General features: G+C 37.6%; 1 protein-coding gene across 1 annotated transcript; it reads left to right on the top strand.

Annotated features, from left to right (window-relative positions):
• The first annotated feature begins 511 nt into the window (after window positions 1-511).
• On the top strand, window positions 512-23,792 carry LOC129274099 (adhesion G protein-coupled receptor A2-like). Its single transcript, XM_064108124.1, has 15 exons — window positions 512-1,843; window positions 6,342-6,652; window positions 7,409-7,689; window positions 10,076-10,296; window positions 10,887-11,057; window positions 12,681-12,826; window positions 13,631-13,718; window positions 15,386-15,510; window positions 16,192-16,230; window positions 16,756-16,856; window positions 17,465-17,727; window positions 18,958-19,039; window positions 20,111-20,232; window positions 20,882-21,033; window positions 21,510-23,792. Exons 1-15 carry the CDS (start codon window positions 1,423-1,425, stop codon window positions 21,705-21,707), a joined length of 2,721 nt encoding a protein of 906 aa, XP_063964194.1. The 5' UTR covers window positions 512-1,422; the 3' UTR covers window positions 21,708-23,792.
• Window positions 23,793-26,071: the final 2,279 nt, after the last annotated feature.

The following is a 26,071-nucleotide window of genomic DNA, read 5'->3' as shown; positions in this document are numbered from 1 at the left end:
AGAATTACATCACATATTGGAGAAGAAGAAGAAAAGTACCAAGAAGGGGAAGAGGAGAAGAATGATATAAAAAGATGAAAAGGGTAGGAGGAAGTGAGAAATAAGGAGAAAACAAATGAAAATAGGTGGTGAAGGCGAAAGAAAAGACAGAAAAACAATGTCTACACAAAGCCAACCAATGCATCTGTAATAACATTCAACTGCCGAGATTTTATTCAGATTTTTAATTTTGTAATCGCTTAACCCCCCCCCCCCCCAAGGAAGTAGGACGCATCAACAAACTTTTAAAATGCCAAATCCTTTATCCCTATAAAAATTGTTCTCCATTACATGTATATTTATTCCCCGTTCACGCGTCGCCCACTTCAATTAATGGCCTCATTAGACCAAAGCTAACGATCCTCACTAATAACGCTCCTCTCAACAATAATACGAAAACAAACCACATGTATTCCACTTACACTTCACCATAAAGACACCCTTCCAACTCCCATTGTTTTACCCCCTCGATATTTTTGGAGGGGATATCAACAAGATAATAAGACTATTTTCCCATTATCTCTTCGCCCAGCTAAACATTAACTCTAAGTACACTTACCGTTGATAGTTTTCCTAGGCGCAAAAACGTGATTTCGAGTTTTGACCTCGTCAAGCGGCACCGCTCAGGGACTGGTTGAAGATCATTTCATATCATCAGCGTTACTGCCACTGTTTTGTTTTGTATTTTTTAAATCTTTTTTTTGTTGTTGTCCGGAATATATTTTTACCTGCCTGGATACATTAAGAATTTCTGCGAAGTCCCTTTTTATTGACCAAAGAGTTAACTGAGAGAACACTTTATTTTATGCGGACAAGGTTGGAGGAAGCACAATTTTTTTCCCAAAAGTAAACCTCGAAGTTTGGCGAACGACTGAGACAACATATTCATCTCTTTTTAAAAAGTTTCTTGATCGGAGTGAGGCGATGCTGTGATTCTCAAGACTTGGGATTAATATAGGAGACTGAAGCGGAACCATAATCATATCAAGCAATTCCATTGTGATCTAATATCATCGACCGCCTTCACATTCTTACTGGAAAGGCTGGAATTTACAATATACATAATTTATAAATATTCATGGACGCTTAACACTGTTGTTTTCAACTGATACTTAATAACACCTAGAGAAAACCAACTATATATTCCACAGATCCAACTTTTCCGTAATATATTTACTTTCATTCCGCTCCTTCCATGTGTCATTTTACAGAAAAGGCTGAATTGTATTCTTAACTTAACAAAGTTCTAATGAAGTGATATTCTTGTTGGTTATTCATTGAACAATAAACATTGGCCTGTTTTTTCCGTTTCCTTTTGCTGATTGGTCAAAATAATTCCCTTTTTGCACAAACGAAACTGTCACCTTTTAGTCCTAAACTAGAATGAAAAATATGTTCAGTGTGCAAGGTATGGCTTTCGAGAACTGCAAAGAACTCCAGAATCGGACAACCTCAAAAATTTGCTACCGATGGGGCAACATCACAATCGCACTGGCCATCTCACTATTGTTGCTCCAATTCGCAGTTGCTTGCAACTCTACAACAGAATGTTGCCATGACAACGAACACACAATACAAGAATCGGAAAAAGCTGTTACCATAGAAACGGAGGTTGATACGGGGACGTCAGATGCCCTGCTGGTGACGGAACGCTCTCGCTTTTTTGAAAGGCTGAATTTTACGCGGAGAATTACGTTCCCGAATTTTACCCAGTATGGCGAGGACCTGCCTCCCCTGGGTGACCCGGAGGATATAGCGGACTTGGCCATGCAGAATGAGGGTCTCCCAGACGAATGCAGATCAGGTGAGGTGTTAACTTGTTAGTTCGACACCCATTGTTGTTATTGTGGGTTTTTCATATGCATGAAAATAATTGGTCCGAAGATGGATCCCTGAGGGACCCTGACAGAAATCTGCTATTGAGTTTGAAAAGGTGTGTTACAGGGATGCAAAGTCGAAACGATCTTGAGGGAAAGAAAATTATTGTCTATGCTTTATTTTTTTTGGGCCATGGTAACTACAAAATAGTGATCGTAGTGAGATAAATCATGATAATGAATTTATATACTTGTTAAACACCAAAGACCTTCATCAAAAGATTCATTAACAAGATCAAACTGAATATATCATTGATAGGGATTCATCACATTCAATTGAAACTAGATGGCCCGTTTTCTGTTATCCGGTTTAATTTAGGCTATGATCAGAGTGAGCCAAATGAGCCGAAAACATTGAGGGCCGAGTGCATCGAATTGAGCTAAATGTTTATTAAAAAAAGACGCGAATGGAGGAATGGTAACGAGCAATAATGTTCTTTTTTTTAAACGAAAATCTTATTTCATTTTATTTTGGACCACTCTTTTGGAACTCATCACCTAATTCAGTTATATTATCCAAATCTCTAAATCAGTTTCAAAACGTGCATGTCTCCGAAACAAAACACTTCTAAACACGGCTTTTCATTTATTGTAATGACTTATTTTCACCCCCCTCTCTCTTGGACTTATTTGTAATTATGTTATGATTATACTGTTATTGTTCAAATTAATGCTTGTTACAATGGGGCCAATTTATTCAAGCAGGTGTACTTTCTTTGACACATCCACATTATCCACATTATATCTCCGTAAAGATTTCTATACCGTATATGTATATTTTTATCAGGAAATAAATTTGAATTGAATTGAATATTTTTCTGAAACATGTAATTTAAGGTATTAAATTAGACATTAACTAATTGAGATTTGTGTCACAACTTGACATGATATAGTCTAACCACAACCTTAAACCAACGTTTAAATAAGATTAAACTCCAAATACGGGCCCCGGAATTTTAGAATGCAACTTATTTCACATAAATGGGATGAGATTTGCCACTTCGTAATGAAAGATAACTCAGCCTAAAGGCGGATATGCCTTGTGAATTGCCTTAATTCTTTTATAGATAGGCCTTACACCTGACATTGTCTTTAACGTACATCGCGAGTTAAAGACCTACCTTCAACGGTTTAATCTAGTTAATCTGTTTGATTGTTGAGTTAAAGTATTATGGGCCTAAATTTAGGTTATTAATAGTTTTAATTGATGCTAATCAGACCACCTTGACATATTTTGACTGCGGGGGTACTATAATGCGATCAACAATTCAAAGAAATGAGAGAGAGAGATGACAGGAAAGAGGGAAGAGGGAGAGAGGGGGGGGGGGAGAAGGAGGGAGAGATAAGGGGAATGTTTGGGGGCAGTGGTATTAAAACAAACAATAATGATCTATTACTAGTAATTTTCTTTTAATCGTGTGTTAGCATATTCAAAGCATACGGATTACCAATCACATGTCAGTATTATTTACGTTTACCTTATTGAAGAATCTATGTATGTTGTCATAAACAAATATCTAGATTACACTTATCATTATGTACTAATAAAAATAATATTACGAAATGAATTGAAATGCCGTTTGTCATGGAATTGCATAATGGCGCACAGAATAAAATTTGTCAACGACCAAAGCGAGTGAGCCAATATCTTATTTTTTTTCTTACAAGTTATCAATTAGTTCTGTCATAGATTTACTATTAAAAATCAAATCAGCTGATTATTTGTTTTTATTTCTTTTCATACCTGATGCATGCTTTCATATTTCTAAGGACGGGAGGGTGTGGGACTTTATGGCCCGTATTCTGAAGTCAGGTTTAACTTAGACCACGATCTAACTCTGTGCTAAAATTATGGGGAGCCAAAAATTCAAAAGTTCTGTTTATATTTTAAATTTCTCTTGTTTACTATTTGATTTCCTTTTGGTTTTATAAAAATGAAGAAAAATACTTCCCAGACAATTGTGAACAATCATATGAGTTAATAATTGAATGTGTATAGTTAGTGTTAGTGATTTGTGCCACAGTTGGCTCTCCATAGTTAAACCACAACTTTAAACCAGGGTTTAATTCAAACCCGAGTTCAGAATACGATTTTGTAGGATGTTTGATAAGGGGGGGGGGGGAGGGGGGGTTGACTGGACGACCTAAAGGATACGCCATCTTTTTCTCAATGGAATATTATGAGCCTACATAAGCTACACACAGGGGCGGATCCAGGATTTTCCAAAAAAAAGGGGGGGGGGGGCATAAAATTTTGACAAAAATAACAAAAATGTTTTAAACGACAAATTAAGGATATTTCGTGCCCGAAAAAAATTGACAAGCAAAAACAAAAGGTTTTCAATTTGAAAAAGGCATTTTTTCATTACAAATTTTAATTTTGCTTCTTAAAGGGGGGGGGGGGGTGGGCCGGCTGTGCCCCCGCCCCCTGGATCCGCCAGTGGCTACACGACTCAGACCTCTAATTTATATACTCTTCTTGCTTCGTTCCACCCCTTTCTCCTTCCATTTTCTTGGTTCTTTTTTCTCCTCTCTGTTTCCTTCTCCCTACCGTCTTGAAAAATCACAAGGGGCCGTCCCCCTATATCACCCGTACCGACGTATATGCCGAAGGTGCTAGTGATTGATATTTAGGTATATACATGTATATATATATATATATATATACCAACCAGAAGCGTAATGAGCCAAACATTTTGAGGGGGCCAGACATGATCGGGTAAAATTTTGACCCTTTTAAATTAAAAGTAATTTCATGACACATGTTGATCGTGTTGATATAATATTTCGAATATAATATCTTATTTCATCCTTTTCTATGATTTCCCTTTCTTTTTCTATTTTTCTCTTATAGTCGCGATTTTTTTTTTTTTTTTTTTTTTTTTTACGCTTGTGATGCACGCTCATGGTACTCACAATATTTAATTGATGGATATTCAATGGGAAAAATGAATGTTCAAGGAAACAATTTAGAAAAACTAGGAATTTGTATATACATGTATTTTAAAAGTTTCTCCTCATTTCAGGAGTTATGTTGTTTACACTGGTATATTTACAGAGACTCTGAAAGAAAAGAAACTTTTATTATTGTTGTATCAAATTCGGGGCAAATGCTGAATTAAGCCGACTATTAAAAATATTTTTTTTTTATAAAATGACATAACCGGCCGCTATAAAGAATGTTGGATGTGTGGCTAAAAGTAGATAAAGATCCATATGCCAATCTAATGACCAATCGAGACTTTGATTCAAAAGCTTCTAAACAAACTATCAAGCAATACTTCTTTGTTCGGCAAAAAATAGAAACATGCTTTATTTTTAGCCGCCCGATCGAGATAGTGACAATATTCCATGAAGCAAGTAAACAAAAGATTAGATAAGAGGCAGGGTAAAGATGAAGTAAAAAAGAACACATTATAGAATGTAGAACATTATGTATCATCATGTACTAATGGTGAGTTTGCAAAAATGAGCGTTCAGGATAATGAGCATGTGGATATCATGCATGTATATGGTTGGATATATGAACAATATGAGCATTTACTAAGATAATGAGAATTATATCGAATGAGTTTACACAAAAAAGAAAGAAAGGCTTTTACAAAAAGTTATCACCTCTCAAAAGAAGAACTGGAAATAAATAAACAACTCCTCTGGACCCGCTCCTGCATTTAAGACGGTATTTTTGATGCATACTATACATATAGGTTTGAGAAGGTGATTGAGATTTTCGTTTTATTTTCTTTTTCTTGTCAATTTCTACGTCTCTTGCATGATCCATCCATGTACTGCCCGTAATAGATGTTGCAGCTTTGTTCATGATAGGTTTATTATTTACAAAGGAAATATTTCACCATCACTGATAACTGTTATCATTGTTGTATGATTTTTGTTTTTAGTTATCATCATGCATCACCACCATCATTACCACCACCATCATCTTCATCATTAACATCACCACCACCACCATCATCATCATCATCACCATCATCATCATCCTCCTCCTCCTCCACCTCATCACCATCATCATCATCATCATCATCACCACCACCACCACCACCACCACCACCACCACCACCACCACCACCGTCACCACCGCCACCACCACCATCATCATAATCATCTTCATTGTCATTAACATCATTATCATCGTTGCCGTGGACTGTTCGACTCCTTGGCAAAACGTCAATCTACACATCGCGACTCTCCAATAAATGCGAAGACGGAAGAAAAAAAGTACAGAGATTACGCCTGGCAATTTGATCCTTGAGCTTTGGTTGACCCCCCCCCCCCCCCCGTTGAGTTAATGAAAGTGCAAAATTCGCATCCCTAAAGCACTAGGAGACACGGGGTTCTTAAAAAGTAGATTAATACCTATGAATTTATCATCATCATCATCATTCACTTTATTAATTTTTTTAACAGATCTGTGCCCGAGACAGAATATAACAGACCTCAAGGGCACCTTCGAGTGGGACTACACCCCTGCGGGAGAGTACGCCTTCTTACCATGCCCCAACGGGGGCTGGCTGGAGGAATACTTCCCCACCGCCCCTCCCATGATGGTGGCCTACCGCCCCTGCTACCCACCCACGGAGAGGAAGGGGCTGAGGCAACTCTTCTACGAGGGGGCTTTCTGGGGCGAGCCGGTGACTGAGATCTGCCGCTGGAGTTCTGAGACGACGTGGATGCTGGATGACATCCGGCAGGCCATCCGAGAAGAAATATTGGACATGGTATTCCATTGCCCCCATACATGTATAAATCTGAGGAGTATGTTATGTAAGGACTTGTCGGACGTTTTATCCGACAAAGTCTGTTTTATTGGTATAGTTACCATGGCAACAATGCTTTCTTAGCCAATCGAAAGCAAAGAAAGCTGACAACTTTTCGGACGACAAATGCTTGTGAAACACTCTCCTGGTGGTTTTTGATCAAAACATTTGCCTAAGGAAAGACAAAAACAGACCACCCCAGTAATTCTACAAGTCATGTGGTTATTTGATGAATGGGGGGGGGGGGGCGGTGGGTGGTGGGTTTAAATTTATTTTCTTCTAAAGATGGGATGGGGGCGATGTATCTCTTGTCGTCTGATATACCAGCTGAATTGGGGGGGGGGGAGGGTGTGGTTTTGCAAAATGAAATAGGTCAGCCTTGTATTGTCAGCAAAGGAATTCATGATAATCAGAAAAGTAGAATGTGCTATTTACTGTATCTTACAAAGCCGGGAGATATAAGCCCTATTTAAGGTGAGGTAATCTACCATTATAATGACCAATCGTTATCTCCTTTTACCATTTATCAGTTACGATATTTTGTAGGAGTTTTGTGTATGATGCTCATTAAGTTGTAGGTTTTGTTTGTGGGGGGGGGGTACTTTATTGCTTTACGATAGATAACAACAGCGAACGACTGAAACAATCAAGGCAAATTATAAATTCCATGCAACCATAAAATAACCACTTTACCAAATGCTGTTTCAACCTCTTTAGATCGACAACACACCAAGCAACAACTACAACAGCAACAACGTCACCCGCGTCGTCTACCACCTCCGCGAGGCCAATCTCTTGCTCAGCTCCGTCCCCTCCCATTACATCACCGAGGTCGACGTCCTCTTCGTGGCGTCGATGATCGACACGTCCATCAGCGCCGGCGTCGAGGGCCTCTACGCGGTCACCTCGGATCTCGGTCAGGAGGTGGTCAAGCTCGCGGACCGGATGTTGGACCTTGATATTTGGACTTTGCTCAAGGCCCATAGTTCTTGTCTCAGGTATGCCTGACATGGAGCCGTTATGCGACTGTCACATCACCAACGAAACCGACTCCAAACCGACCGAAGTGGTTTTCATTGGTAATAGCGTATTTTCGTGATCACTACACAGATACTTTCTACAACGCACCATGGACAGCTCAGAGGTTTTTGTCGGAAGTCGGTGGACCGGGACAGCAGATCGTCCGAAGATTCGGACTGGACGAAAAGTTGCAAATATATCGTTTGTCCAGGGCTTAGAAGGACACTGCTGTTTTGATTCACCGATTTTCGACAAAGGCTGTTTTGTCATTGAAGGGCTTCTGACTAAAGATTCTCTGCGTTATAGAAAGCGTTTGAATAGTGATTGCGAAAATGTCATAATAACGAAATAGTTTCGGTCGGTCAAGAGTCGGTTTCGAAGCGCAAACAAATTTATGCCGAGCTTTCCTTTTCAGATCTATATTTTCCGGTAATGTCCGGAAAAATACTTCTCTACAACTTTACTCCTTGTTGCAACCTCTCAAAAGACGTTCGAATGGCGTGCGGCACATTCCCACAATTATACTTTGCTAATTTCATTACATCTCATACATTCCACACCATTTTAGAGAGCGCTTATTGTCTACATAAATCTTAACATTCGTCAAGTTGTTACGTAATCAAGCACAACATAATTATGAATCCTGTATTTGTTTTTAAATCCTATATAGCCTTCTCGATATTATCGACAAAGACGTTATTCGTGATCAAACCAGTACTTTAATTGTTTTGTCCCTGGTATTTGTGAATGTTCAATTGCAAATTTGCAGCCAATAATAGAAACCTATAACCGCGAACTATCATATAATCATCTTTTCAGAGTAATGCTCTTGCATCATATTGTCCAAACAGTTTTTTGCGGTCAATGCTCGAAATGGTTTGATTAGATGCCTTGTGATAATAGGTATTTTGATCATTTTGCGCTTCTCGGCAATACTAATATTTTTATCTCTGCCCAGATATAAGGGTTGAAAGAAACTCCCTTCGCGGCCAATTTACTGATCGGATAAAGAGATCTTTGTGATTCTATATATGTGTCTCAAAGTCACTGTGTCAATATTCACATAATTTTGTGTACATCACGTCACGTTTTTTTTCTTTACTCATTTGGTTGCCGTAGAGTCTTTCCCTTGATTAAAGTCATTAATGATTTTTTGATTTTCATTTCTTTTCATAGAGAAGTAGAATATAGTGCACATTTTGTAGGCCAGTAAAGGAAACTTACACGGGCTAAAACCAACGTGTTTTGCCAAAATAAAACGACGAAAATGACCTTCTAAATTGAGAAAAAGTCTTAAGCATGGTGGGATTGGTACTTTTTATTATTCGAGAGTTTCTGAATTTTTGCGTTTGTTTGATAATAAATCGTCGTTTTAGTGTCATATTTTCAATCATGAAACTAACGCTGAAAATTTAATAGTTATCACGTTTATAGAGTACCGAAGTGTGACGTCACTGCCATGACAACGAACCGGCTTGTTTCGCAGCTGACGATCGTCTATACACATTTGTAACTGAAAAAAAATTACCATCATTCTGAGGTTGCAAACGATGAAATTTCGTTAGCAGTCACTTTTTCCTATGAGAAACACGCTCCGGGTTCGGTTGTTTAGAACCAGGCCGCCATGACACCATGGCAACTGACGTCATCGCTTCGGTACTCTTTGTAGGCCCTAGTTTTTACCGCATACAATTTTGTGGTAACTGTTGTTCAGATCATTCTCATTATCATCGTCAATTTATCGTCATCGTTTACCATTTTAATTGGAAAGGGGTTGGGGCAAGGTGACCAAGATGCGACGGGGGGATTTTTCTACGTGAGATTATACACTCTAAAAAAAAAAATCAGCCAAAAATGACTAGTTAATAGGGTCAGCTGAGTGTATCAATTATTCTAGTCATATTTGACTGTTTTCTAGTCGTATTCTACAAGAACAGAGTTATTTCTGACTAGATTATATGTCAGAAATGTGACTTTCAATGATTGTCATATCAGTTGCTCCAAGCTGACTACTGGTCCAGTCAACTTGACTGATTTGTTTTAAGAGTGCAGGCCATCCCTAGGGATATTATGCTTTTCAATTATTGTTTAAAAACCATTCCTTCTTTCTTCATATTGTCATAATATGTTCTCCATCCACCATTTTCATGAATTACAAAATGATATTGGGAGAGGGGGGGGGGGGGTGTCCTGCAAATCGCCTTAGGAATATATTACTTTTACGATTCATAATTTATAAATTATAATTCTTTGTAATATCTACAAAGGCCTACCTAGTATTGCTGATTTCCCGAGAAAAATGTTCAGTTTGCTCTTCATGATTTTTATACTTAAACAAAATCAATTCAATCCACACATACCTAGTATTGCAGATAATCTCGAAATCTACACCGAGCACGTCATCATGGGTATATTCGGCGACAAACTCACGCACTACGGTCGCAATCTGTACATCGAAGTCGAACAGACGACGCCGGAGTACGTGGATCATTTGCCGAATAGATGGGTAGTTGTACCCGAAAATGAGGGAAACTCGGCATCGGAACCGGTCGTATCTATCGAGTTTCAATGGGGTAAAATTGCAGGTGAGATATAATCATGATGGGGACGGAGGGACATTTGTTTGATTGTTGCAAATGAATCCTATAAGAGCCATTTGTTTAAAATTGATAATACAAACAAAAATAAAGATTATCAAAAAAGAGAAAGATATACGACTTGATAAGAAAATGATGACGTTCTTTATTATGCTCACTCCCCCGACATGAACGTGTACCCATCATTATCCTTACGATACGAGTTTTTTTTTTTTTTTGGGGGGGGGGGGAGGGGGGGGGGACGGCAATACTTTTCTCCTTTTTCATTCAAATGAAAAAGGTTGCCATTTGCTGTTTTATTCGTATTTATTTCCGCAGTATGTAGTTGTGTCTTTTTGTCATTAATTTATCAGAATTCTTGGACTATTTGAAATAATTTATGTACGTATATAATTCAAAATTTAATATAATAATGTGGGACCTGTTGCGTAAAATTGCAATCAAATAATTACGCACTTTATTTAAGTTCCATATACGTGTTTTTATTGGTTAAAATCAACTTGCGTTTTGAGTGCAACTCATGTGTCGTATTTTCCAAGATACAAACTTGACCACCCTTGACCATTTCTTTATGTCAGCGGTAAAACGTCGGAATCAAACGGATGGGAGATCGCATAAAATCCGGGATGGAGATCGAGACAGAAGGAGAAACCGGACTTTATTCGATGACCGGTTTGATCGGAGAGATCCGGGGGCATATGCCGTGCCTTCATACAAGCTCAGGGCTACAGCCATTGTTTATTACACAGGTATATGCGTTTACCATATCCGTTTTAAAATTCGTTTTCACTCATGACAAGACCCACGGTATATCTTGGTTGTTTTATGTTTTATTTTTATGATGTCTCCTGTTGGAATGTTATTTGTTATTCTTACTTGTTTACATCAAAATATTGTTCCAATCTGTCATACTTTGAGGACCCCGTAATAAACCAGCTTTGCTTTCGAGTATATAGGATCCTCCAGTTTCGCAAGTTATAAATCATTATAATCCTTTGTCTGTATCTTTTTAAAAATATATATTTTAAGTTAATTTAGTGACCTTGATATATTGTTTATGACATTGACTTGTTATGATTGCATTTACTTCGTTTATATTTTGTTGTAAGTGAAATAAATGAATACATATATTTAACCCCTCAGTACCCGGTTTGAGAAAATGGGGGGGGGGGGGGGGGTGGGGGGAGGGCTGCAGCCTCCACCTCCCACACGTAGTCATATCACTCATGATAGTTCGCCTTTCAATCGGAAATCAAAGTGCTTTCTATAAACTCTATTGAAAAAATAATACTCTTTTAATAGTTTGCGATAGATTATGTTGTGTATAAATATTGATACGATAATAATTATTGTAGACCAAATGAAAAGTATGATAAAAGTTTTATACAAGTGAAAATTCATGATTATTGAAGCCCTTCAATCCATAAGAGTTCACTTGGATAGCTTAGGCCCTATTATACAGTGCGTCCCAGAAAAAACGAAACCTAGATTTATCGATGATTTATCATAACTTAATCACAAATACAATAGACAAGTGACCTACCATTGTAAAGCTTAGAATCCCCTTTTTCATCTGAAATTACTTGGATTAATTCTCATTCACGCATAAGTGAGCAAAAACAATTTGAAGAAAGGAAACCAAAAACTCATTTGGCGGGGGGTATCTGAATTTCAAAAAGAAAATCACATGCCTAAAAAGCCCAATATCTGCTTTTTAATTTGATACCTTAATCACAGAAATTGGTCGAGAAGTAAAAAAGTTCTGTTCCCTTGAAACAATGCTTGTATTTCCATAATTTCATTAAATAAACGTGTTTTCACCGGTTTCCCACAGAAGATATCGCACGGTTAACAAAAGAGTTAATGCATGGCTGATCGTCAACAAAACGGTGTGTCGAGTGAGTCTGGACGCTAGCTTGTAAAACCTCTTCATTTTATGAAATTATTGAAATTCAAGCCTTATTTCAAATAACCAGAACTTTGTTATTTCTTTACCATTTTCTGTAATTGAAGTATCAAATTAAAGAGCAGATATTGAACTTTTTAAAAATGTGGTTTTCTTTTCGAAACCCAGATACAGCCCGCCAAGTGACTTTTTGGTATCCCCTTTTGAAATTGTTTTTGCTCATTCATGCGTGAATGAATAATAATGTAAGTAGTTTCAGGTGAAAGAATAGATTCTAAGCTTTACAATGGTAGGTCACTTGTCTATTGTATTTGTGATTAAGTTATGATAAATCATCGATAAATCTCGGTTTCGTTTTTTTCTGGGACGCACTGTATAGAATACTTCCAAGGTGTTGACTAATGAACTTATTCAAAGACTTATGAGATGATTTTTGTTGACAAAGTGATCCCCGTTCTCCCCCCAGGCAAGTTCTTCGTGAGTGAGTTGTCTCAGATAGCCCCTGTCGATGACACGGTGCTCGTGTACATCAAGGCATACGCCGATGGCGTCCCCGTGGAAGAGATCACCGAACCACTCTCAATCACTTTCTATCACACCAGTAATGGCCAGGTAATCGCACAGTCACACCAACCAAACCGACTCCAAACCGACCAGTGGTCTGCCATTGGTAATAACGGAAAAGATTTGATCGGTCTGGAGTCGGTTTCACCCATGAGACTGGGTATTAATGATTTAGGGGGAAATGAACAAATCAGTTTTTCTTTCTTTCTTTCTTCTTTCCTTCCTTCTTCCTTCTTCCTTTTTTTTTTTTTTGGGGGGGGGGGGGGTTAGGCCTTAGTACTTTTATTTAGCTCATTATGACACAGCGAGTCAGTTGTTTATCCTTTTGGATGATTCTGAAAGAGAACAGAAGTTTTATTCAGAAAGAGGCGGCATTTAAAGAAAAAAGGGGGGCGGTGGTCGATAATGAATTTTTCAAGCAAGAAAAAGAAATAGAGGAAATGAAATGTAGGAATCAATAGAGAAATAGATGATTTAATTGTGCATTTATAGCCCAACCCCCATTTTCTTAAATATATGAAATGCATCTTCGGGTCATCCTGTCCACAAGCTTTGCTTAGTATACAACCTAATTGATTAGCAATAATGTTCTAGAATCTTTAATTTATCCATTAGACCTACACAATTTTTTAGAAAGATTTGACATGATAGTATCTCTAATCTTATTATTTTATTTCTTACAGCCTATATTCTCATGAATTGCAATGAAAACTCATTATTATCAATAAGTTTATGATGTTATTTTGCATGGAAGATATTATGTTAATAATTTTAGTTTCATTGTATAAATGTTGCAGTAATGTGTTTAAAAATAACACTTATTTCTCACATATTGATATTTTTCCCATGCAGGACGACCTACCAGACTGGGCTGAATTTGCCTGCGGGTCAGCTCGGCTCCTTAGTTCAAGGGAACCCGTACCTGATCTCGTTCAGCATGGTAAGATTGTTTTTTTATAGGCCTATGCCTTTCTGCTCATGCTCAACAAAATTGTTAGGGTGTTATTTTCTTAATTGAATTAATTTGTAGTGAATTTTTAGTCAAGTCATGGATCATTAATTTTGGAGCGGTTTTAAGGAAGTACTTGGTATGGTTTAGAGGTCACCAAGATCTCTTTGATACAAAATATGAGGCGAAATGCAAATTCCCATTCCAAATCACAATAAATTTATATAGGGAGTGAATGTTTTCAATCGTCCGTTTGTCATGTTTGTGTGTTTTCATCATAAAGAAATAATATACATTCATATGAGCATAATCAACATTTAACTACACAAAATACAACTTGAAAAAAAAACAGTGTAACTGGTCTTCCATCTGGGCCGGGGGGGGGGGGGGGCACTAGCGTACCTACGGGGGGGGGGGCAGGGGGGGCACTCTGCCCCCCCTGACGAGCCACAACCCATACAAAAGACATATACCTGCCCCCCCTGACGAACTTAAAAGACCTTTTTTGACCCCCCCCTTACGAGCTTGAAGACCTTTATTGACCCCCCTGATGAGCTTGAAGACCTTTTATTTTTTTATTATTTTTTTTATTTTATAAATGGATGAATAAAGAAGGGAGATTTAGAAGAAAATTCTACGATTAGGGATGAGGATCACACACGTATTAATTGTGCTTTAAAAACGTTCCTGGTAATATTATGGAAATCCACAATTTAATCTAAAAATATGGTACTCATCTTCTGTTGACAGTTACAATGGAGTACAAAGGTGTATTATTCCAGAGTGGATAATTGGTATTCCGTGCATTCTATATAGATGACGAATTAGATTGTCACTGTCAGATGACAATTCCATCAAGTAAAAGCTTATAAATGATAATAATATGCAAGATTTATATAGCGGTTAATGCAATTTTCCCAGGTGCTGCATTATCTGCATACTATTACCCAAGCTTTCTCCTGGTCAGGTGCTCGAGCATTAACGGAAATCCTTGCACCCAGTTAGAGGTGCACAAGTGAGCATACACTGTAAAAAATGAAGTGATAATTTAGCACTTACGGTGCTTGTATAGTGACTGCACTACGAGTGCTGATTTTCCAGTTTAACTTTGAACTAGAAAATCAGCACTCGTAGTGCAGTCACTATACAAGCACCGTAAGTGATAAATTAGCACTTTATTTGTTACAGTGTAATTGCACTCATTAGGGGTGCTGCTATTTTACCAACCCCTCGGGTTCAAATTTTAACCCCTATTTCTCAGTTCGTACATCCGGGTCCCGTATACACAAAAGGTAGCGATTAATCGTACGCTCGATTTTTACGATCAATTGTACATTATCATGATTACAGTCAATGAAATCAATCGTTAAAAAAAAATAACAAACTATATGTATAGGTCCCGGATTGGAAAGTAACATCTTGCGAATGGACGCGAATGCTGCGGTAAGACTTGAACCCGGAACCTTGTGGTTCAAAGTCCTGAGACTTATCCACTTTGCCACATCACCTAAAATATATATAGATATGAAAGAATTAACTATAAAGAGAAATTACTTTTTTTAGTTCTCATATTTTTTATCATTTCAATATCAAATGATTCAAGGTAGTTTGATTTGGTTGAAATTTGTTCTGATTTCTTTTCCGTTTTCTTTCAACAGTTGAGCTCGAGTGGGATTCGTCCCATTGCACGATGAATTTCACGAACGAGAACTACACCATCTGTATGTGTACCATCTTAGATATTATTGGGTTGATTAAAGATGAGCTTCCGACACAAGAACCGGTACGTGTATTCATGTGAAAATATCTTCGCTTTCGTCGTAGTCGTCTTCGTCATCCTCATAATCATGATCATAATCATATCCATCTACATACGATATCGTCATCATGACCACCATTAACTTTATGGTACATATCACTATTATTAACGACATCGTTATCGTTATCTTTATCATCATCATCATCATTATCATCTTCATCGTCATCATCATCATTATCATTATCATCATCATCATTATCACCATCAACATCATCATCATCATCATCATTATCATCTTCATCATCATCGTCATCATTATCACCATCAACATCATCATCATCATCATTATCATCATCATCATCATCGTCATCATTATCATCATCATCATTATCACCATCAACATCATCATCGTCATCGTCGTCATCATCATCATCATCATTCTATTCTTTGTCATCATTGCATCGTCGCTATCATCCTTAATTGTTATCAATATCACTAATCTTCATCATCGTCGTCGTCATCATCGCCATCACTACTATGCACCATTACAATCACCGTCACTCACATTGTTGACTTCATTAGCAAATTCTAAACGGTTACCCTGATCATCATCTTTTTTTTCCAGAAGAGCAGAATGATATTCCCTTTTAATATGATAGAAAAGAATCATTTGATTATGTTAAACTCTGTTTCTGTTATTTTCAGACCACACCCGAAACAGCACCAGGACCGCTTGAATTTATTGTAAGTTGACGCCCATATTTAAAGAACACAGTTTGAGACTTGAAACTAATGAATGATTAAAACTACCTGAAATCTTGAAATTCATCATCATTTTCACTGCCTTAATGAAGTGTAATCGTCATAACGATATGTTTTGAAGTATACTTTATAGACATGATAATATTGAAATATCTGAAACACTGATATCCTCTAATAATAATAATGACAATAATGATGATAATGATAATAATAGTGATAATTACAATAATGATAATAATGATGATAATAATAATAATAAAATCAATAATGATGAACCTACTAATAATAATAATAATAATAATGATATCCTTATTATCCTTAAGTGTATGGGACTAAAGCCAGAGCCAAATGGTTTTCTCAAAACATCGATTAAGCTATCACATTGAAAAAACTACAGTGTTAATAATGATTTTCTATAATAGGACCATACATCAGAGTGTTGATTCAAACAAATCCGTATTTACTTCAGAAATGCCCTTTTCATTTCATATCTTATTTTTCTCTCAGGGGATTCCAAACTCGCTCGGTCTGACAATAACAAGCTACATTGGCTATAGTATATCAATCATAAGTCTACTTCTCACAATCCTGACCTATGCGATCTTTCCGTAAGTTTGACGTAACAGTCTTTATCATTTTTCTTTTCTAATTCAAGAAAATGGCAAGAAAGCAATTATTTCTCTCCCTTTGTGGTTTCAGTTTGGGCTCATAACGAAATATGTTTCCAGATCAAGCTTTCGGTAATCTGTTGATTTTGACCATTGTTTTGGAGGACAAATATTCACAAAAACTTTGACAATCCTTAACATGCTTAAGAAGAGTAGTCTAATTTGTAGATCAAGTTGCTAAAACACTATGTCAACATCTTCATAAGATAACTGTCATTTACTTTCGTTGGCGGCGACCCGGGGTGGGGGGGGGGGGGGGTGGACAGGGGCGGCGTGTCCCCCCTCGATTTTCGAATTTTGTACAGAAGCTTATGGGAGAAGATCGCCACGCCCCCCTAGATACACACACTTCCACACACACAAAATAAGCTTACGAAATCTTCACCTATTTATTTATGATGTAAGGAAAGGGTAAAAAAAGTTTCATTGTGTGATATACTGAATATATTCATCTATTTATTTACTCGTTCCTCTATCCCGCTAGTCATTGATGACTTTCTTCCTTATATTATTAACTAATCAATCTTTCTATGTCTGCACGAATATAGGAAGCTCCGTCGTGGTCGTCCGACCCTCATCCACGTCAACCTCTGCGTGGCCATCCTGCTCCTCCTCGTCCTCCTCATCTCCTCCGTGGCCTTCTGCAGCAACTACATCGGCTGCCGGGTCGCCAACATCTTCCGTATCTACACCATCCTCGTCTCGCTTATGTGGAACGGTGTCGAGGCCGTCCACATGTACATGACCCTTGTGAAGGTCTTCAATTCGCAAGCGTCTCACTTCGTTCTGAAGGCTGGCTTGGTAGCATGGGGTAAGTTTGGTGGTGGAGTTGGTGACGGTAGTAGTAGTAGTTTTTGTAGTAGTGGTAGGAGGAGGAGGAGTAGTAGTAGTAGTAGTAGTAGTAGTAGTAATAGTAGTAGTAGTAGTAGTAGTAGTAGTAGTAGTAGTAGTAGTAGTAGTAGTAGTATAGTAGTATGTGCAGTAGTAGTGGTGGTGGTGGTGGAGGAGGTGGTGATGTGGTGGTAGTAGTACAAGTACTACTACTACTACTACTGCAACTAGCAGTAGTAGTAGTAGTAGTATAGTAATACAAGTAGTCGTAGTAGTACAAGTAGTAGTAGTAGTAGTAGTAGTAGTATTGGTAGAAGTAGTAGTAGTAGTAGCAGTAGAACTTAGAAGTAGTAGTAGTGGTAGGATATAGTAATATAATTCTCGTGAAGGTCTTCAACTTGAAAGCGTCTCAGTTTGTTCTCTAGCCAGGGGTGGCTGGTGGCTTGGTTTGAAGTAGGGGCGAATCAGGGATTTGCTTTATAACAGGGACAAATAAAAAACACGAACAAAATCATAAAACGCAGGGGAATATATCCCCGATTCCCCTGGATCTGTCCCTAGTTTCATGCAGGGGATCAGTCAGCTGTAGAAAAGCATAATCCACAATCTTGATGGAATTTGGGTTCCGCAATCCCTCGTAAATTACTTTCAGGTTCCTCATATGTATGGATATATCTACAAAGTTCGTATTAATACTTAGTTAATACTAAATTTTAAGATACAGGACTCGTCGCACTGAAGTGATAGTAATGGTGGTAGTAGTAGTAGTAATAGTAGTAGTAGAAGTAGTAGTGGTGGTAGTAGTAGTAGTAGTAGTAATAGTAGTAATACTAGCAGTAGTAGTAGTATTAGTAGTAGAAGTAGTAGTAGTAGTAGTAGTAGTAGTAGTAGTAGTAGTAGTAGTAGTAGTAGTAGTAGTAGTAGTAGTAGTAGTAGTAGTAAAAGTAGTAGTAGTAGTAGATAGAAGAAGAAGTAGTAGTTGTTGTAGTAGTATAAGTAGTAGTAGTCCTTATGGTAGAATATTCTAAACATAACCGCCATAAAACTATCTTTCAACGGAATGGATTTTTGATTCCATTTAACGCTGAAGGGACACTTTAACAAAGAACTCGCTGCAGTCATAACTTGATGCTACGAACATGTTAAATATTTAAGATGCTAAGTTCCCCTCATTGTCTCATTTGTTCAAATATTTTTCTTTAATCTTCAGGTTTACCCCTGTTTGTAGTGCTCATCGCTGCTGCAGTTAACATTGAGATTTACGACGGGGTACTGATCAACTGTACATTCAGGTATATATAAATAAAGAATTATATATATATATATAAATATGAGCAATCATTAAGGCCTATTGATCCAGACACGTTGCCATGGATTCATGGGAATCGTTGCGACTTTGATCAGACTTTCCCACTTTTAAATGTGAAGAGTAGCAGTTTATCATTTTTTTTCTATTGTTGTTATATTAAAAAAAGCTTGTTGATTTCAACTAGGTCGATGGGGAGACTTTACATCGAAATTAGATTTTAGAATAAAATCAGATTACTTCTTTGTGAGTAATGTTGCAATGGTAACGAAGGAGGTGGAGCTTGGAGTAGCCATATTATGTATGCCTATAAGCTTCTCAAGAAACCGAATCTAGTCATCAACCAAGTTTCGCTTGACAGTTTTCAGAATCTTCTTAGAAACTATTGATAAACTATCCCCCACTCCTCATAATTGCATGAAAGTTGAGTTTCATTTTCTAGATAGGCTGCAGAAATCCTTTGAAGATTACTTTAGAATGAAGAAATAATAACAAGTGTATATTTTGCTTTCCCTTTCTCCTCTTTTGTACTTGATAGTCGTTTATTTTGTTCGAAGTTTGTTCGTTCTTATGTTAATAGCTCTCACGTTACTCGTTTTGACGTTACTCGATTTGACGTTACCTTTTTTGACGTCACTTGTTTTGACGTTACTCGTATTGTCAATCGTTTCGACGTTACTCGTTTTGACGTTAATCATTTTGACATTATTCATTTTGACGTTACACGTTTTGACGTTACTCGTTTTGACGTTACTCGTTTCGACGTTACTCGTTTTGACCTCCTGTACCAACATTATGGGCGTCGTGGTCTAGTGGTTAAGATTCTCGTCTTTCAATCTGAAGGACGTGGGATCGATTCCAAGCCATGGCGTGTTTTCCTTCAGCAAGAAATTTATCCACATTGTGCTGCACTCAACCCAGGTGAGGTAAATGGGTACCGGCAGGAAGTAATTCCTCAAAAAGCTGTGCGCACCGGAATCGGTAGACTAGCTTAGCCGGGGTAATATAGGAGCGCCTATATTATTATTTTTTATTATATTTGTTTATCTTTAAACAGTTGTCGTTTGAGTACTGCTGCCTTCTACTGCTTGTTCCTTACGCCAATGCTCATCATCGTCCTCTTCAACAGCATCGTCTTCGGGCTCGTCCTCCGTGTCATTAGAAAAATATATAAAACTGGTAAGCAATGGCCACGGTCTGTACTGTGGACAGAGAAGAAAAGGCGATGGGTTTCTATCCACAAGGTTGCCTAGCAGATGGTCCAATTCTCAGATTATAGGCCTACACACGATCATGGCTAAACCCACTTGATATATACTATCAGTTTGGCCCAATAGGCCATTTGGTCCAACGATAACCATTACTTGGTCTAATGCTCATTTGGGCTTACTGCCATTTAGTCTAATACCCAGATAGTCTAATTTCAACTTTGTCTTATTACTTATTTGCCTTTTGCCATTTGCCACATGTATATGGTTTATAAACGGTTCATGTAATCATGTATAGTATAAGTGATATTAGACCAAGTGGATATTACGCGAAAGGTGTATAGCCTAACTGTAAATTGGACGAAATGACAATGGGCTAAGTGAAAATTAGTGAGAAAGCTAAGTAGACGAACGGGTTGTAGGCGAGCTGGGAATAGTCCATTCAGTATGAGACCAAACGGAAAGGAGACATGGGTGTGACCAAATGAATCTAGAGTGTAGGTCGAATTGTTGGTGGATAAACAAAAAAGATCTTTTTTACGGAAAGGAGTCTGTTTCATAGATTTTCTCTGAATACGATCTTTTTATTATTCTTTCTTTCAACTCATTTTCTTCCACAGATGGTAAAAAGACACCATTGAATCAGCTCAAAGGTGCCGTTGCCCTTCTAGCTCTTCTTGGTATCTCATGGATCTTCGGCGCGGCTGCTGCGGTCAACTTTCAGATCGTCCCGTCGGGATACGAACCCCAAGCTACTGCGAATACTTTTCAGGTTAGTAGGTGTCATTGTGTAACATAACATAAATACTGCCCCCTCTCTCTCGCTTATTCATTTACTTATGATCTCATTAATATATATATATATTTATTATAAAGAGGTTGAGAAAACACAAATGCTGGATGTTGGGACTGTAAATATGGAGCACGGATGTTGGGTAAAATTTGGTCTCGTGTTGTGTAAAATATATGCTTTCATTGGCACTTTTGAACATAGTATTCGATTTTTTAAATTTAATAAACATGCATGTTCATTTTTAGCCAACATTAGAAAACAATTTACTCAAAATGTTTTAGAGTGTCGGCCTATTTCATTAATCATGTATCAAAATCGATATTTTGGATGGTGCGATTGATATAAAATAACTTTTCTCAGCATCATCCTATCTATCGAAAATCTTTAGCGTATAACCCCCCCAAAAAAAAATGCCGTTTCCCCAAATTCATTACAGTGTTTGTTTTCGTTTCCAGGCTCTCTTTGCAATCAGCGTTGCTTTCCAGGGCTTCTTTATTTTCATCTTCCATTGTGCAAGGTTCTCGGATGTTAGGCACCAATGGAAAACGAGTCTAACCCCGAAGAGATTCAGAAGACAGAAGCGGAAATCGAGTTGCATTCCAACCGTTTCTACCGGGTCAGGGATTGACGGTTTGCAGGATACGCGGATATAGCAGGAACTGCGGATAAAGCAGGAACAGTATATGTAACCAAGGAATGCGGTGACCTATGGATGCGTTAAACTCAGGATCCGGTAACATCGGGATGCGGTAAATTCGAGACGCGGTACCTGCTGAATGGAGTAACCTCTGGCTGCGGTAACATTAAAAGATGCGGTAACATCGGGATACGGTAATGATAGAATGCAGTCATTTCATGCGGCCAATCGCGGACTTGGTCGGACAGGCCATCTCGTATGTAACATGGATGCGATAATCTATACGCGTCTTTTCTTTAGCGGCATTCCCGGAGAAATGTGACGATTGTAATGAACAGCCGCTCACGGGATTCCCGCGGGATCCCTGCATGCTGTAATCAAGACGGGGCTCTGACTTTTGACAAAATGTTTTAGAGGAGAAAGACGCGTCAGTCTTTTAGGAGTAAGTATTGTCATATGGTAAAAAAAAAAAAATCATAGGAACACTGTATGTTACAGGCGAACAGGACGCTGTAAACCTTTGTGCTATTGAATGTGATGAGATGCCGCGAATGAAATATCACCTTTTTGCCGCCATTATCTCGGAGTAGAACAATCGTAAAGTGATATGGATGAAGTAGGCCTACCCATCGTCGTTAAGGGGCCTACCACAACACCAGGCTTTTATTTTGTGCAAGGAAAAAGAATTGTGTGATATTTTATTCTCATTGTGATGGAACCATGGCACTTATACTGTGTAGAAGATACCTTTGCTTGAACTTTCGTCTTTTTAAACAGACTTTTTCAGAAGCAGTGTATCTAACTTCTTCTATTAAAGACAAAAGCTCAAGCAAACTAAACAGATTTTCCAGCGCCATTCAATGATTTGACTCCCTTCACAAAACTATGTTCAATAACTGTGGAATAGGTAAGCATGCATCTTATTAAATCTCATCGGCAAAAACAGATTAAGGAATGACCTAAGATCGTATGACCATAGCTTTAAACATCAAAGGAAAATGCAAGTTTTGTGTATATCTTCTTGAGTATATGCTGGATCTGAAAACAATTACTTTTGTCATGTTGCAAGCAATATTTATTGCTATTTTTTGTTCACTTTGTCTCTTCCCAATCTATGTGTGCTATTATTTGAACGTGTTGCTGACCGCAAACTTGTTAATCAAGATAAGATGTTATACTTTCGACTAAATCGTAGGATGTGCCTGAAATCATCAAGTGTTTGATTAAAATATCAAGTTTATCATTCCACATTCAACTTTAAATATTAAAAGACTAAAAAATAGCATTTGACCGCATTCATACTTTTAACATTCCTCCAAGTATTTTCATTATCTCATGTAAGCCTGTCACAATAACTAAAAGCAAATGGAGAGTGCAGAAAATAACTATCTTCTATGAATAATAATAATCATGATAATGTCGAAATGTTAAGATGATATTCAACTTTTTTCCTGGAAAATGATTTGATAACTTTATTTGAAATGCAAGTTAGGTTTACAACTCAGTTTTATTGGATAAAATGAAATTAAAGAAAATATACCCTGAACTTTATCAAGAAGAGATATTGTCATCTTTAGAATGGTGATTCATGTTTAGGTAACTGTTTTGGGAAGAGAGTCTATCAGAGAGGGATCATTTTATGCTTTCAGCGTGTTTTAATCTCAAATGGAGAATAGAAAAAAAAATCTATTTGAATAATTTTATTTGATAAATTGTTGAAAGGTTGGAATGAATATTCTATTTTTCTGAAAAATATTCAATAACTTTATTTGTAATTACTAGGTTAACATTTCTACTATATTGTATGAAACTGCAATGTAAGAAAATACAATGAACTTTATCAAAAGGGAACTCGTCATCTTTAGAGTGGTGAGTATCTTAAGGAAACTTCCTTGAGAAGAGTCCATAATGTTCAACAATTAAATTCATGCAACGATTATTTCCATGCTTTTAGCGTGTTTGCCATCTTAAAAAAAATATGTATATAGTATTTAAGGTTTTTATCTGTTATATGTTTTTGTATGATAATCATTTTGATACATGTGCTATTATTTGAAACACTGATGTCTACTGAAAAAACCCAGTTTTCAATGCAATTCAATCAACGCCTTGGTTTTTTTTGTGTGTATGTGGATTGTGTAGACTATGCAGAGAGTGGGAGATTCCTGGACTATTATGTAAGTCAAAGTTACGGGAAGGGAGGGGGGGGGGGGGTGACGGAATGGAAAATGGTGTAGGGTGGGGACGGGAGTGTGCACAGTAACAACTTGGATGTTAAAACTGACCCCAGTTGGTGTACAAAGAGTATACTGCACCCTGAGGTGTTAAGATTACACCCTGGAAATTGAGCATAACATCAAACATGCCAAAGAGTGAAAGAGTAACACCGAATGTTGTTGAACTAATACATCAAATTCAACACCAGAGTGAAATGCCCGGTGTGGTGTTTGATGTATATACTCGGGTCAACAGCAAAGTTTTATATGTGTGTGTGTGTGCGTGGGGGGGGGGGGGCTGGATGCCCCTGGATCATGCAACTACAGAAAATCAATACTGAAAACAGGTTTTTAATTCTCATTTCTTTTTATTTCCATATGCATTGAGCACAACACACTATAATCTCATAATTTGTGCAATATGCATGGTATGAATATAATGTAATACTGATCACAGGCCGTGAGATTACTTTCAGCATGTTCAGGTCAACTTTCTGCTCAATCCCTTGCATCATTTAATCGAGAATCAACAATAACTTGTAAAAAAAAACGAAGGTCTAAAATCAGATCAAGGACCTTTTTTGTGTGTAATAGGACAATACTCAATATTATCAATATCGGCGGATATCCTATAGATAATGTGGAGTGAAGCGTGTTGGAGCTTCATGACCTTTAAATTTTTTTTTTCACTTCTTTTCATTATTCTTCTCTCTCATTGCTTTTCCTTTGCTCTTTTTTCTCCCCCCCCTTCTCTCTCTCTTTAAACACGTATTCAAGATTTCCACACAGGCCCGGAGGCAGAGGTGTGTTTATGTGTGTGTGTGGGGGGGGGGGAGGGGCGTGCAAAAGATAATGTCTTGTTGCCTAAAAAGGTCTAGTGTGCCCGTGCAGCCCCCAATCCCTACCGATTATTTTTCAAACGATTACCCTGTATATTATTTTAGATATTTACTATTATAATGGGAGATATGTTGGTTTTTGTTTTACCTTTTAATATATAATTTTAAAAGATATTAATGCATTTAACCCTGTTGGGAAAAGTACCGTCGCACGCAGAAAGTTCAAACATCGACCTACCGCCCCAGTCTGAAGTAATAGATTCAAAGTTCAACCACACACAAGATGTTCTCATAGCGGACCATGTTAAAATGCGATTCATTCAGTCAAAATGCTCGATTTTTTTTTAGTGTGAAGAAAATTTTACATTTTCTCTCGCACTGTGAACATACTGTGAACGCACTGTGTGAAACTGTGTTCCACACTGCTGTAAGACACTCTTTCACAATGTGTTCCATACTGCATTCCACACTGAGTTCCACATCGAGAACACACTGCGAACACACTGTGAACACACTGCGAACACCCTGTGCAAACACTGCAAACACACTATAAACACACTGCGAACACACAGAGAACACACTGTGAACACACTGTGAATTAACACACTGTGAACACACTGCGACACACTGTTGGTGACTGTGTGGCACAAACATACTGCGGGGCACCGTGTTCTTTTTACCACTACACCCCCAATTCCTGAAACCCTCGATCTGCCCTAAACACAGACCTTCTATTCCGCCTTTACACCGATCTAAAAAGACACATCGCAGCTGATTATATTTCTTGTCTTTATTCTTCATAATACCCGAAAGGTCATATGTATAATAAGATGAAATAATAATAGGCAACTAGAAATAATCTCTTTTAAAAAAACCCATCAACTTTTGCTTCTATCACTAACAATCAATAAGATTGCAAGCGCCTTCTTCGGCGTTTACATCGCACGCTTGATGGCCAAATGAAGAATAGCGCTCATCATGTTATTGTCCTTTTGGGACAGTTTATTCATGAGAGATTACAGTTTCATCTACAGATTTAGCCATCGTGCCAACAATAATATTGTTGCAACGATTTCATACAGTATGTTCCAGGAAATAAAAATATATATCATAGGTTAAAAAAAATAGGTAAAAAGGAATAAAAATATGAAGAGAGTGTATCTTATACTCATTCTTTTCGAGGCATCTGAAGATAAAATGAAAAAAAAAAAAAATCTGGAAAGCGTTTTTTCTGACCTTCAAGGTAACACAGAAAATGATATAGTTTTATATAACGAATTTCTGATAGGCCTGATATTAATTATGTTATTGTTTTATTTCACTCG

Source organism: Lytechinus pictus, chromosome 13 (assembly GCF_037042905.1).
Source record: "Lytechinus pictus isolate F3 Inbred chromosome 13, Lp3.0, whole genome shotgun sequence".
NCBI lineage: Eukaryota > Metazoa > Echinodermata > Echinoidea > Temnopleuroida > Toxopneustidae > Lytechinus > Lytechinus pictus.
This window is presented reverse-complemented; position numbering and strand designations above follow the sequence as displayed.